The 14,498-nt window shown below is 49.2% G+C and overlaps 1 protein-coding gene across 1 annotated transcript in view; it reads right to left on the reverse strand.

The window, feature by feature from the left end:
• Positions 1–4,556: 4,556 nt before the first annotated feature.
• The window catches only part of tmeff2a (transmembrane protein with EGF-like and two follistatin-like domains 2a), an 89,718-nt gene continuing 79,776 nt past the window's right edge, over positions 4,557–14,498 (reverse strand). Inside the window, exons 8-10 of the mRNA XM_061227011.1 lie at positions 12,229–12,355; positions 9,374–9,532; positions 4,557–4,920 (exon numbers count right to left, since the gene is read on the reverse strand). Of these exons, the coding sequence (XP_061082995.1) occupies positions 4,824–4,920; positions 9,374–9,532; positions 12,229–12,355 (383 nt within the window). The 3' untranslated portion in view covers positions 4,557–4,823. The remainder of the gene's footprint in view (positions 4,921–9,373; positions 9,533–12,228; positions 12,356–14,498) is intronic.

Here is a 14,498-nt window from a genome sequence, read left to right on the forward strand (position 1 = left end):
GGGACGGGGGCTTCAGCGTGTGACTGAGGTGCCGTCGAGGCAGCTAGGCTTTCTGGCTGACAGGCTGCGGTGCTGAACTGAAAGCGCTCTCCCGTGGAGTGACACGCCACGCAGAGCCCGGGGGATGTGTTTATGCAGCGTTAAGGAGCGAATTAACACAGGGCAGCGCTCGCTGGGTGAACCTGAACGCTCAGCGGGACATACGCCACCCTTGATGTCATTGCATTTTGCCTGAATTGGCGCAAAATAAAAAAAACGTATAATATTTAAACTTAAAATATATTCTTGTCTTAGCATCTACTTTTACATTACAGAATGTAGTACTGATTATTTATTCAAATGTACTTGATTAATTCTTTCATATATTTTAGTGAGATCAACCAGCATACATTATGCACTCATTATGGCTCATCAGACTTTTAAGGAAGCCTACCATTTGCATATTAATGTAGGGCTTGCTGTTGACCTCCATATAACACATGCCATATAACAGTAAAGACTAGGCCCTCTCAGTGACTGAGAATAGAGCTTGTGTGCTTTTTGGACTTGATTTGACTAGTTCTTTGTGAAAAACCATGGGGTATAGGGATATTGGGAGGGAATCAGGAGGGAGGACTACGGTACAGTCTGAAATGCATTTTCAGTCTACGTCAAAATATGGGCAGGGATTCTGCTGTTTTGACAGTGGCGGGCAAGTCATTCCACCAGAACAGGCGGGAACGTGCAGCTCGACCACCTAGTGCTAGTAATGAGGGGACCGCAAGCCGACCACAGCTGGCAGACTGGAGTGGTCTCGCTGGGGTGTGGGGAGCAATTAAAGTCTGGATGTACAGTGGGGCAGTCTGGAATGCCAGCACTGTGTGCAGCAATGGGCAGCCAGTGGCGGGTAATGAAAAGCGGGGTGACATGAGCCGACCTGGGCTGACTGGTGGTCATGCGGGCTGCAGCATACTGGACCAGCTGGAGGGGCTGACGGCCAAACCACGGCACTGCAAGCCTGCAAACCACGGCAAACCACGGCACTGCAAGCCTCTGACGTGCGCTTCATCTCAAGCGAATGGGAGAGATCAGGCAGACGCACATCAGTTATTCAACGGAAAGGACTGTAGTCACTCAAAGAGCGGCAGAAAAACAACAGGAGGTCCAATGTCACACAACCATCAATCTGACGGTTTATTAGAGGTGGCTACACAAATCAGCCATTACAGCGTCATAATGTCACCGTGTTCTGTAAGATGTTATTACACTAAGTACAGAACCGGTTTTTGTGGAATCAGAGTAGGTCGATGTGACATTTTATGTAGGGGCTGATTGGTGTGACATCAGAGCTGTTATTTGTTTGTTCGCCCCTGTGATCCAGCACAGCCCCCCCGGACTCTGCTGATGTCAGGTCAGGGTATCTAGGTGCACCCGGATAATCAGGAGCGACACTTACACGTGCAACACGAACAAACCAACGGGAGAGATGCAGCGGATCGATGCTTTCACCAAGGCAACAGCTTGAAAAAAAACTTTTGATATTTCAAGCCTTCAAGCACGCTTAAATCTAGGGAGACGTCAAAGTCTTCAGATACGTGTCACCACAACACTGGCTTTCTCCAGCACATACAAGTGCATGTGCATACACAAACACACACAAAGTGCACACACACACTGCTGTAAGTACACACACACACACACACACACACGCACACACATACACTGCTATTAGTACACACCACACACACGCTGCTGTAAGTACAGAGATGCAGACACACACTCCTGTAAGTACAAAGACATACACACAGAAACACACATGCACACACACACACACACACACTGCTAGAAGTACAGACACACACACACACACTGCTGTAAGTACAGACACAAACACACATGCACACGCACGCACTGCTGGAAGTACAGACACACACACACATGCACGCACTGCTGGAAGTACAGACACACACACACACACACACACTGCTGGAAGTACAGATGCTGAATGTATGAAGTAACATATTTATACTGCTTGTTTTTGTCAGAGCCCAGTTTTCCTACCTGGGGTTTGAGCTCATAGCCTTCGGCTCTGGTGACCAGTACTGGACATGCTACACTGCCATGCGGGCCAGTTATCTTCGCCCTTCTCTGCTCCCGTAACTGCTGCTGAACTCAAAGCTGCTGCTCTAATCCTTACAAAAATTTTGGCTGCTGCCCTTTTTTCCCTCCACATAAATGCTATTTAGCGGCGCTTCAGCGAGAATGGAAAAGCCTCCTCCTGTGTTTAGGCTGAGTTTTGGAGCAGAAAAACACCGGTTGTCTCTGGCGTCTTTATTCGACGGCTGGCACCGGGGGAGAGAACCATAATTAATCAGGGCAACGAGCGCATGTGAGGATCATCTGTCAGCCAAGTTATTTGCAGCTCGAAATTTAGTTGACTCCCGCCGGCTTCCCGCATCAGCATGGCCAGAGAGGGGGTTGGAGCCTGCCGTCACGCAGCCCCTGTTCTGTAACCACGCTGCTAGCGGCTGTTAGCTGTGATTCCACCTGACGTGCACCCTCCTCCACAACCCCCGTGACGAGGGGGGGGGCTTATCACAGCCCCACTGCTGTCGGCGATGCAGACTTTGATTTCTGAGCAATGGAGAAAATTATGGGATCGATGTGCCCCAGGGGTCAAGCTACCCACCCCTAAAAGCGAATCACTGGGTACGTCTGCCGTGGCAGCTAGGCATTCCGTGCGTCAACCGCTGCTTTGGCTGAAAGGCCACGCCCCATGTTTTATTTCGAGAGGATGACGTTAGCCCCGGTGCAGTGGCGGACATTTCGTGGCTGTACTGTGTTTCTATTTCATTTACATTTAGGCATTTTGTGTGCAGAATCATGTGTTCAGCGCAGTCCCTATGTCTTTTTGAAATGAAACAATAAATGTGAGGTTAAAGTGCTGACTTCTGCTTAAATTTGATCAATAGTGTTAGTTTTTCTTCTGAATGATGTTCCAAACAGTTTATTTCGGAAAGCCTATTGTTTTTGGCAGTTTTTTTCTTATTGCTCAGCCTCATAATGGCTTCATTGGCACAACCCTGGGCCTCATGTTGACAAATTGCCAATAACAGACTCTAAAGGCAATCAAAAGCAGATACTAGAATCAAGACTAGATACTGAACTATACACTTTTGTTATAGGCGCTATGGCTTTAGCATGCAGAAAGAGCCAGGCAGAGCTATGGCTTTACCATACAGAAAGAGCCAGGCAGCGCTATGGCTTTAGGTTGCAGAAAGAGCCAGGCAGCACTATGGCTTTAGCATGCAGAAAGAGCTAGGCAGTGCTATGGCTTTAGCAGTCAGCGCTATGGCTTTAGCGTGCGGAAAGAGCCAGGCAGCGCTATGGCTTTAAGATACAAAATGAGCCAGGCAGCACTATGGCTTTAGCATGCAGAATGAGCCAGGCAGCAGGGCAATTTGAGCAACGCTGCAACAGCTAGCACAGCACGGCCTGACCAGGTAAGATTGGTGCTTTATACAGCCCCTCCCATTAGACGCAAGCATCATGTGAGGGGGCGGCGTTTCTCGGGTTCTCTGCCCGGACTAGCTCAGGCTTCGCATCATGTATTTTTAAATTGGGCGAATGCGTTTGTAACAAAGTGTGCTCAGCACGCCGACTCCCCTGCGTCCTGCCTTCACGCCTCTCCATGCACGTGTTCCGCTCGGAGCTAGCTGTCATCCCGTGACGCTCAAACCCCGGAGCCTGGCCTGTTACTCACCCGACGCCCTGACATGAGACACCGCCATTTTAATCGCATACCCAGATTTAGCTCTGCAGAGCGGCATAAATAAACGCAGCCCGACAGGGCCGTACAATGGGATGCGCTATTATGCTAAATAAAAGCGAACTGGATAATTGGCTGTGAGTGCAGTCTGTTGTCTGTTCTCTCTGAGAGACTTACTGGAGTAAGTGTAACAGTGGAGGGGCACAGTCACACTGAGTAATCTCGGGGCATCGAAAGTCAACTGCGGTGGAATTTTATAAATTGGCTTTGTTGCTACAGTGAACTTTCCAGAGATTTCTATGAAATAAAGTTGCTTTCAGTTTCCGGTCAAGCATGTATCCCATATGACCCATTCATTTCTTTCTCTCTCAACACCCACTTTGGCTGTGACCAGAAACTGCCTGAGCCTCCTTACCTTGGTGGAGACACCAGGACCGATATGGCTGCAGCCATCAGGGGTAGCTGCTAATTCATAATAGAATTGTACTTTATACGACCTCTTGTTCCACAGACCTTCGGTATGCACTTATCTTGCATGTATGTCGCTTTGGATAAGAGCACCTGCCAAATTAAATGTAACGTAATGTAACAATACAAATGAACTGTTGCGGGTGAAGTCTGGGCCGGGGAGCTGCTAAAGAATTGCTTCTTGTGCATTTCCTCTGTGAATTCCTTGGTGGTGCTGTGTGTCTAGACGATTTCTGAAGAAGCACAGTCTCGTCCACTTTTGTGATATAAATTATTTATTTACATTACAGAAAAAAACCCATCAAGACAATGTTTAACTATTTGAAATATATCCATACATAACCAAATATAGTTGTAATATCGTCATGTCTTCATTGGTGTCGTATACCACAAACGCAAGGCAACGTGTGGAGTTCCTGCCACCCCCACCTCCCCCTCGATGTGCCGCCCCTGCCTCTCGCCCCCCTTCCCCCCCCGTCCTCATGGGTCAGTCCACAGTGTCTGGGCTGGGGGGGGGGGGGGGGGGAGGCGGAGGGGGGTGGCGTTCGGGAGGGGGTGGGTGGGGCGGTCGGTCCGCCCGTCTCGTGCTCGCTGTTCCCAGGACTCCTCAGATCAGCCTGGTGGAGGCGCGCATCGTGTTCTCTGAGCTGTAGTGGGTGGCGTTCTGTTTCTGCCGGTTAATCCTATTGGTCCTGGGGCACTTCCTGTCAGAAAGGGAGAGAAGCCGCCATGTTATCTCTGACCTCAATGTTATTCTCACTATTGCTAATTAATCTAGGCAGAAGGGACTTAACATAGCTGAGGAGCACAGTATTCACAGTTGAACACAATTCAACTTTTGGAATTGGTTACCCGAGTACACATTCCTGTAACAGTATTTCTTGTCTAAAACAATATCCAGTTTACACACACACAAAAAACAGGGCTGCCAAATTGACATGGCAGTGAGAGAGAGAGTCTACAGTCTCCTTTCAATCACCAGCCAGTCTTTGGCAGGAGAAGCCAGGTCTGTGAGCGACTTAAGTTACAAAACACACTGAAACGCAGCGGGGACTGCTGCCCCCTCCAGGGCTGGAGTCTGACACCACTGCCGGAAAGGTCATGTAGTATTCATAATAAGAGCGGCCCTCTCTCCTTCCACTCTGCTACGTGGGTTTTCACAGGGGGGACGAGGGCTACAGTTTAATTAAGCGCACACCACCGTTGGCAGGAGTGCTGTAGGGGAAAGGAAACGTTAGTGTGAGATTTAGAGTGGGTATTTTTTTTTTTATTCCCTGGCGGAAGGTGTTGATATCAAACGGAACGCAGAGCGCGTTCATTTCGGTGGCCTACCCTTTTCTGCGAAACTCTTCAGCTGTGAGGGTTCTCTCAGGCGTGGGGGGGCCAGCGCGCGTGTTATTTTTTTCGTCCTGAACACTTTTATTAAATGTCATGTTTTGCATAGGTCAGCGTGGGCCACTGTCTCTGAGGCTTCTGGGAGGGGGGGGGGGGGTGTACCTGCAGTGGTGATATGTCTCTCTTTAATTACTGTCTCAGAACATCTCCCAGCCTCCGACCGTTGACAGGGTTTTGGTTCTTCATCGCCTGTTGTCACCTTTCTCATCCCGTCTCCAGGCCTGTGTGCACGTCTCTTATTCCTGGCTTTTCTTCGTAACTCTCTTCTCTCTCTGTCTGGCCATCTCTGTTTCTGTCCTCGCAATCCTCTAGGATCTTGCCTCCTAAAGCACGGCTCGTTCCAATCGCTCATTTTTACCTCCACGTTTCCGTTCCTTACCCGCAAACTGATCTTCTAGTTTCTTCTAGGAACATTTAAAACGGGTTCGGATGTCCATAAAGATGGTGGACTTCAATCGGTGTCGGGGTCAGTGAAGGAATGAGGAGACGAGGAAGGATGAAATAAGTGTTTGTAATGAAGGCACAGTCCTCTACAACTCTGTCTGTCTGATAGCTCTGATTGCACAGCTGGGAGGAGCTTATTAATGCACTGCAAAAACCAAACAATAAGTCTGTCTCAACAAGAATTGATGAGACTAGACTTACAAATCTTATTTCTATTACTTTTTTTCTAAAAAAGGCAAAAATATTGCCAATGAGGTAAGACGGTTTGACTCCCCTGGTGTAAAATCCAGGTATAAACACCTTGAAATTACCAGCTACCAGTTGTTTCAAAACAGAGTGTGAGCTGGTCTGAGCTGGCCAACCAGCTACCAGCTGTTTTAAAACCTTGCTTGAGCTGTTTTTTTCAGCTGGGCCATTTCAAGATTGAAATAATTTCACTTGTCAAGCAACGAGTAACTTAAAACAAGCTTACATGTTCTACTTGGGAGAGTAAAAAAAAAGATTTTAATATTCATTACAAGAACAAGCACTTCTCAAGTCAGGCTTTTTCTGCAGTGTATTAGTATTCCATCGACGATGCCTGCAGAGAACATTCTGTAAGTGTAAACACACCAGTGTCTACTGCCATCTTCTCCCTTTCATTCCAGTGTCTGGCCTCCAACAATGCCCTGGAACCTGTGTGCACTATATCCATACAGGGGGTTTGTGTGCGTGCACGTGTAAGCAAACCCATCACACATACGTGTTTCTCAGTTTGTGTGTGTATGTTAGCTTTAATAAAAGAGTGTGCATGCATCTCCTATATCCGATTACTAGCATGTAGCCCTCCTGCGCCCCTGGGGAACGCAGAGTTGCAATGCGCCAGCGCGAGAATATCTGATGTAGCTGGCGCAGATGCCTCAGAACTCAGGGCCCAAGCCAGAATGAAAGGAGAGGAGAGCCAGTTCCCTAGCATAGAGCAAGACGCAAGCTTTTTCCAGATTTAAGGATTTACCGCTTGCCATTAGATCTGCCTGTCAGCTGTACTCCGGGCTCCAACAGGCTGGCAGAAGCAGAACTCAACCTTTCAGTGTGCGGGGAGGCTTAGAGGCCCGTTAATTACTGCAGGGACTAGCCAACACTGGCAGAGCCCAGGCTTCAGTCAGTCAGTCAGAGAGCTGATCTGAGACCAGTCCCAGGGGGGTGTCAGGATAACACGGCCCTGCACAGAACTGACTCTGGAACAGCTTGGGGCCTTGCTTTGCTCTTGCGCTTTTGAAAGAACAAAACGCAGAACAGAACTGGCAGGAAATGACCGAAAATTCCCTCTTGCTCGAAAAATCGGGCTGACGCATTTGTATAAAAGTGCCCTGTAAGTAATCCTCGCAATGCATTTTGTGAAGACTACGCAAGTCTGCTGCCCACATTACATTTATTACTACAACCCCTGTTTTGTAAGTACTGACATACAACAAGTCCTGTGTTTTCATTGCGCTGCATATCATACCCTGCGTGAGTTTGTCAGTGGTAATGTTCAGCTCCACACTCTCATGAATGTAAATGAAAGCCGCTTCTAATGGCCGATAATGCTATCGCTAATGCTCGACCCAGCCGAGAACACTCCCGCTGATTAACCTCTCACCCCCCCGGATCAGAGGGGCCTGTGTGCGCTACGCGGGGGTAACCGCGGAGACGGCCGCTCGAGAGGGGCGGCGGATCGATGCGAGGTGCCCCGGGGCGAAACACGCACGCCGCGCGGAGTCTTGTGGGAGGGCTTGAAGCAGAGCACTGTGGGAAAGAAATGTTTGATGCAGACCGCGCCTTTGAGAATCGCAGCTTGGGCAGGAACTAAACGTTTTCGCCCCGGGGTTGAAGTGGGGGTGGAGCTGCACCAGGGGGCGCTGTGTTGTTTGTGCGAAAGACGCCCAGGAGAGACGTCAGGACGTGAGCGGACGGTGGTTACGGGCCCCGTTTCACACAGGAGCCCCTGGGTTACAGAATGCAGTCCCCGGTTCTAATAAAGCTGTCCTGGCTCCATCAATCGCACAGCCCCACACCTCCCCAAACGCGCCGTTAGATGAAAACCCGGCGAACAAACTGCAGCCAGTGGAAACGGGAGCGGGAACATAAATTCAGAGGGGCCGCGATGGGGGGGTGGGGGGGTGTAGTTGAAGCGGCAGGGGGGCACTTAACATTTGGGGAAAGGTCTCCTGTACAGAGCAGATGCACTGATTATTCTGCCGGGAAATCTCAATCCCCTCTACTGCTTTTTCTGAGCAGTGCCACTGCAGTCGTCACCACACCAACCGCTTTAAATCACCATGCTGTGTGTGTGTGTGTGTGTGTGTGTGTGCGCGCGCGCATGTGTTTGTGTGTGTACAGGTGAGTACATACTGTAAGCATGTATTGTAGGTACTTCTGTGTGTATGTGTGGCTACTTCTATATGCATGTACATTACTCTTTATTTTTATGCTGGTTTGCGAGTGTCTAAAAGAGAATTTAAATCTTTTGGGACATTTCTGAGTTTTGTGAGATGTGCCATGCCTGTGTAAGTGTGTATACAGGTCCATGAGGGAGGTCTTCTAAATGTTGGCATATTGCTCATCAAACGTTACGCAGCAGTGATTTTTGTTTCTGAAACCTGTTGGGTCACCCTTTCATTTCACTGTCAAGCAAGTCCATTTGTCCAAGCGGAATAGTTACCATGGGAACATCTTGACAAGGGGCCTACGTTTAAGACTTAACAGAAAACCCTAGGGAATGAAATGTATAAACCGGTGATGCTTGACCTGAGCTTTAAGACTTTGGAAGAACAAAAAAATGTACCCCAAAAATCTGTGTGCACGCAGTCCATCCACACTGCCCCCTCCTCTCCCCTCCCTCAGGGCCCGGTGTCAGATCCCAGGTTGCTATGGAAACCCTGTGCAAATTTTAGGGAGAGCGAGGGCACTGCAGCTCTCTGTGAACCTCACAGAAGAAGGGCGAAGTGACCAAATGGATTATAAATTATTCCCTTTCTTGCTCTCGCTCTCTGTGTCTGACAGTGCTGGTGTTCTGCTGCAGAGTATAAGCCTGCATAGTGCATTGTGATCTGAAAGCTTTCTTCCTGGTCACTCAGGCACTCTGGGTCCTGCTGGTTGAAAGTGCCCTGTCCTTCATGAGCGATGATGAGAGAGGCTTTTTGGAACATCACAGCCATCGCTGGTCATGTAATACACTTGGAACAGGCAACAGACAATTTGCATTGTGCTGCTGTTAAATTAGTTATACCCCAGATAGAGTGTGTGTGTGTGTGTGTGTGTGTGTGTGTGTGTGTCTGTGTGACAGAGCAGACCCACCTCGTGATACAGAGCACCACCACACAGATGATGGCCACCTGAACAGCGCCGATGATGGAGGCGATCAGGACGTAGCGGAGCTTTCCGGAACCGGGCACCACGTACAACACGTTGTACTCCTTCGTATCGCACTGCGGCCCGCTGAACCCAGAGTGGCAGCTGCACGCAGAAGAGAGAGAGCCAGCCATTACAGCGATGAAAACTGTGCCACAAAATGGCCGCCGTGCATCACTCGGGTGAACCGCTCTTCACTTTGAGATGGAGAAGCACACGCTATTAAAGCAGGCCATTATTACATGTTTATCCAGAGCAATTTACACAGCTGACATTTGAGACATTTATAGAACTGGCTGTGCACTTGAAACAATTCAGGTTAAGTGCCTCGATCTGAGACACCGTGGCAAAGTACTGCCTTGGGATTTGAAGCTGCAACCTCTTGGGTAGGAGGCCAGCCCCCTAACCTGCTGCCTCAACCCACTGGGGTGCCTGTTTGTGGGGGTGGGGGTGGGGGGGGTTGGTTCTGGCAAACTCTCAACATCTGCTACCTCTGAGCATGGCTTCTCACTGAGAAGACAGAGACGGGCGATCGTGTCACCTTTGTGCCCTGCCGTGGACATGGCTCGTTACGTGTGTGTGAGTCGCGACTGAATGCAGGGCCATCTTCGGGATCCTGTCGGCATAGGCTGTGCTGCAATCGGGTGCCACACCCTGGTACTGTGCAGGTTTCTCCATGCCACCCACCCCAGGTGTTTGTGTGTATGTATGTGTGTGCGTGTGTGTGTGTTGTTGGGGGGGGGACCTGAAACAATGCCATGTCATTATCTACAGCCCTGCTGCCATTCTGAATCCTCCCCCACTCTCTGAGGGAGTTGTTACTGAGACACCTGCATTGCCCCCCCACCCCTCCACCCCCCCGTTAGAAAACCTTCCCCTGTTCCCATGGCACTGCCCTGGATACAGCAGCTGGCAGAAAACACCTCTCCTCCCCCTGCAGGACCTCGGGAGCCAATCGCAGGCACAGCTGGTGGGTGTGAACATAATAGTCCCTTTCCCCCAGTCACTGTAGGATACAGGGATAATCGGCCACCAACATTTTTTGCCGGCCTCCTCGGGGTGCAAGCGCACACCCCCTGAGCCTACCTCATTTTATACCGCCGTTTTCTCCTCCGATTTGGGGCCTCTGCTGTGCCACTTGCCCACCATGGAGAGCGCCGTTGGCTGAACAGACGGGCGGGCGGGCGGGCGGCGGGCGGAAAGCCATAGGAGCACGGTCGCCGGGGGGGAGCGTATCTGAAGCTCTTCACTGCTAGGAACCTACGGGGGCCTGGACGAGTTTCTGAGGGGAACCGATACGGCCGTCGCACGAGGAAGCCTTGCCGAACTTCCCTCGAACCCTGGCCGGTACATAGCCGAACTGTTCCCTTCCACTCCAGACTGCTGCCCACAGTCAGTGAAGAACACAGCTCAAGAGCCTGTAGGATCCAGCCTAAGTGTTTTAGTGTTAGCCTCTCCTAACCGAGCTGCGCGGGGGAATCCTAACAAGCCAGCCATCTTGGACTTCTTCTTCAGAGCCAGTTTCTTGACCTGGGCCTTCCAAGGGAATTAGACTCCTGGAGATGTGAGCTTTAGCCAGTATGACTTGGCATTATGAGAACTACAGGCCGTTGCTTGTACAGAGCACGGTAACTTAAGGCAGCGGGTTAAGTCCCTCCAAAGTAGCTACTCCGCCGGCTTCCCACAAATTCCTCCCATAGTTGCTCGCAGTAACTTCATCAGACGTTTCTGCTCTGCAAGGCTCAGTTCACACCGCAGGCTGGTAGCTGGGGTCGACTCGCGCGCACACAACTCTTCAAAGACGGTGCCGACGGCGCTTTGGGTGGGGAGGCCTCCTCAGAACGTGCGCCAGAGCAGGGAAAGGAAGCCTGAGAAGAGGAAGGCTCAACGGCAAAGCCTCAGCCCCAGCGGTTCTTGCACTATTAGGTGCTGTTTATCGATCCGCTGGCTGGAAGGCGATTACCCAGGGATCCTGGAGGCACTCAGAACTGCATATTCCTCAGCCCATTTAGTGCGGCGGTTCTGAGGCGAGACGCCTCGCTCAAAAGCCGCGGCGTTGGGATTACGGGCCCTTCCTCTAAATGCTGCTAACTGCACAGCTAACGTGCTAACTGCATTATTCATGTGTTTGGCTTAGCCAGAGTGACTTTGGCAGCTTAGAGTCCAAGGCATTATCTGTTTTTGTACAGCTGGATGTTTAGCAGAGAAAATTCAATGCAGCGGATGTGTGTCAGGATTAAGGATCACCAATTCGATATTTTTAATGATGTTTAAGAACGCTTTAAGAAGTTACGTTGTTCGGCTAGTCAGCGAACTTATCTTGCAGCTAGCAGCTACACTGTCTGAAAATGAACCTTACTCCTGTTCTGAGTCTTTGTATTTGTATACGCTTTTACAATGAACTACTGCATATAGTCAGTCAGGTCCTACACAGAAGTACCCAGCTCAAAGGCCTGGCCTAGCAACATTCTACAATATAATACATTATACAATGGGGTGACATTGGCTCAGGTGGTAAGAGCATTCATCTGGTAGTCTGAGGGTTGCCTGGTTGTGTCAAAGTGTCTCTGAGCAGGACACCTAACCCCCCAAAATGCTCCTGACGAGCTGGTTGGTGCCTTGCATGGCAGCCAATCGCCGTTGGTATGTCAGTGTATATGAATGGGTGAATGAGAAGCATACATTTTATGGCACTTTGGATAAAAGTACCATATAAATTACAACCATTTAAATACTGTTAGTTGTTAGTCTGTTCTAGTTTTGCCAGGGAGGGGTTTTGGGGTGGAGGGGTGCTTCCTTACCTGCAGGACGGAAGCGATAGGCTGTTGGGATACTCGCAATCTCCGTGGATGCAGTAGTTCTTGTAGTGCTCAGGACAGGGGATGTAGAGGCCGATGGCCACCTCGCCCATCTTGTCTGGCTTCTCCTCTGGGGTACGGACAGCAGGAAGAGAGGCTCAGTGAGGGGGCAACCGGGGGGGGGGGGGATGGGGGGGTCATGGGCCATACACACACACCCACCCAAAAAACGCTTCTGAGCTCCTCACCAAAACCAGGCAGACATTTTGAATGATTTTGAATGAAGCTCCCTGCATGTGGTTAAATGCATACACAACTTATGTGTCCTTTAGCTACCAAATAATAAAAAGAAGGTACAGATTCTAGAAATATTAATGACTTGATGCTTATGTAACGGGTGAGAAATTGCCTGGTTCTGAGGTGGGATTTGAACCCAGACCTCTCACTCGTCCAAATTAATTCATTAACAGTCAGCTAAAGACGAAGGCATCAGGGAGTGCTGTTGCGGTAACCTAATGCTATACTTATTTGTGAACTATTTACTCAACCCTTGTTCATATGCTAACTACTAACTATGGAGCTCTCTACTGGCCACACAACTATTATTGCATTTAGCCACAGCAGAATTTCACCACCACAAAAACCTCATCAGTTTATGGTACCTAAGGATTTTTAAAAACAAGAAAGACAGAGAGGGACCCCAGCGAGTGTCAGACTGGCATGTTAGTGTCTATTTTCCAGACTATTACAAAGAAATTTTTGTTTCCTGAGTTCTTTTTACTTTGCTGTCCTTTTCATTTTGAAACCCTTGTGTGGTTCTGTTTACACTTTAAGAGAAGAGTTTAGGACCTCTCTCGCTCCAGACAGGTCAATTGCGAGTAATGGTTCTTCAGAGCATTCCACAATGAGCAGTCTGGGAAAGGAGATGGTGATGGCTCTTAAATGAGAACCGCTCTGTTCTGTTAAAGGGGCATCCACCTGCTTTTAAATGCAAACTTCAGGCCCACTGCAGGGAGAATGCTTTTTAAGAATATGAAATAAGCATATGGTTATGTGTAATTATAAAGTGCTCATTGCTGGAAGAAGGTGTACTGGCGTGAGATCATTCACCTGATGAGGCGTAATGACTGCACTCTGTTCCATTAATCTGTGTGTGAGTGTGTGTGTGTGCGGCCATGTGTGGTTTGATATGTAGGAATGTGTGTGTGAGAGTGAGAGGGAGCATGCTTGCATGAGTCCTCCTCTAATGATGAGAGAGTAGGCAATCTCTCCTACGCCTGACATTTGCTGCACCTTGCCGGGCGATTATGGGTCAGCATTGCTTAGTAACCAGTGCCATGGAGATTGCGTCACATTAGGCATGGTGTGGTTGAGTCATTACTGGCCCACACCCAAGGCCGCGGTGGCTAATCATGAATAAGGTATTCACAGCTTGTAGATTTGAAAAGGCTTGTTTTGAATATCTGACGATATTATACAATACTGAAAGGGGAAAAAGGAAATAAAAATAATAATAATATGGACCTGCTGAGGTGTAACAATGCACTAAATTAATGTTGCAGATTGAAGAAAACTCATGGTGTAAACCCCTCTGCCAGGGGGAGAAGTTAATTGGGCCCAAATAAATGGTACAGGTGCGCTTCATGCGACACTAATCGTGATGTCACCACTGCAACAAGAGTTTAAAGAGGTGGAAAGCGGAGGCCTTAGAGGACCTCTATCCCGTAGAGGTCAATGCTGTAGACCAGGGGTGCAAAACTCCTGTCCTGGAGGGTCGATCTATGTGCCAGTTTTTGTTCCAACCAGATGCACCTGCAGTCTGTGACAGTAGCTGGTGCTTATACACATATCGCAATTTGATATGATTGACCTAATAGAATAATTAAGAGCAGAAGTTGCCACAAAATCCTGAAACGGATCAGCCCTTGCTGTGCGCCCCTGCTGTAGACCCACTCTACAGGACACGGCTTACTGGATAATCACCAGAAGGTTCTCTTCTCTGGCCCTGCGCAATGACTGGATCACTGAAGAGAACGTCTTCAGCACAGGGCTGAGAATATGTAGGATACGGTTAATCAGCTTCTTCATCTCAGTGTTTGCGGCTGGAAGCTTTACAGGGACTTAGACATCCAGTTTACACTTCCGCTGGAGTTTACACTTCCACTGGAGTTATCTTCTACGGTAGCAGATGTTATGGCATCAGCAGCCCAGGGCAACCTTAGAGGTAATTATTAGTGACATTCTTTGGTTGTTAGTTTTATACTGACTTTTGA

The sequence above is a fragment of the Conger conger genome, chromosome 17 (assembly GCF_963514075.1).
Source record: "Conger conger chromosome 17, fConCon1.1, whole genome shotgun sequence".
NCBI lineage: Eukaryota > Metazoa > Chordata > Actinopteri > Anguilliformes > Congridae > Conger > Conger conger.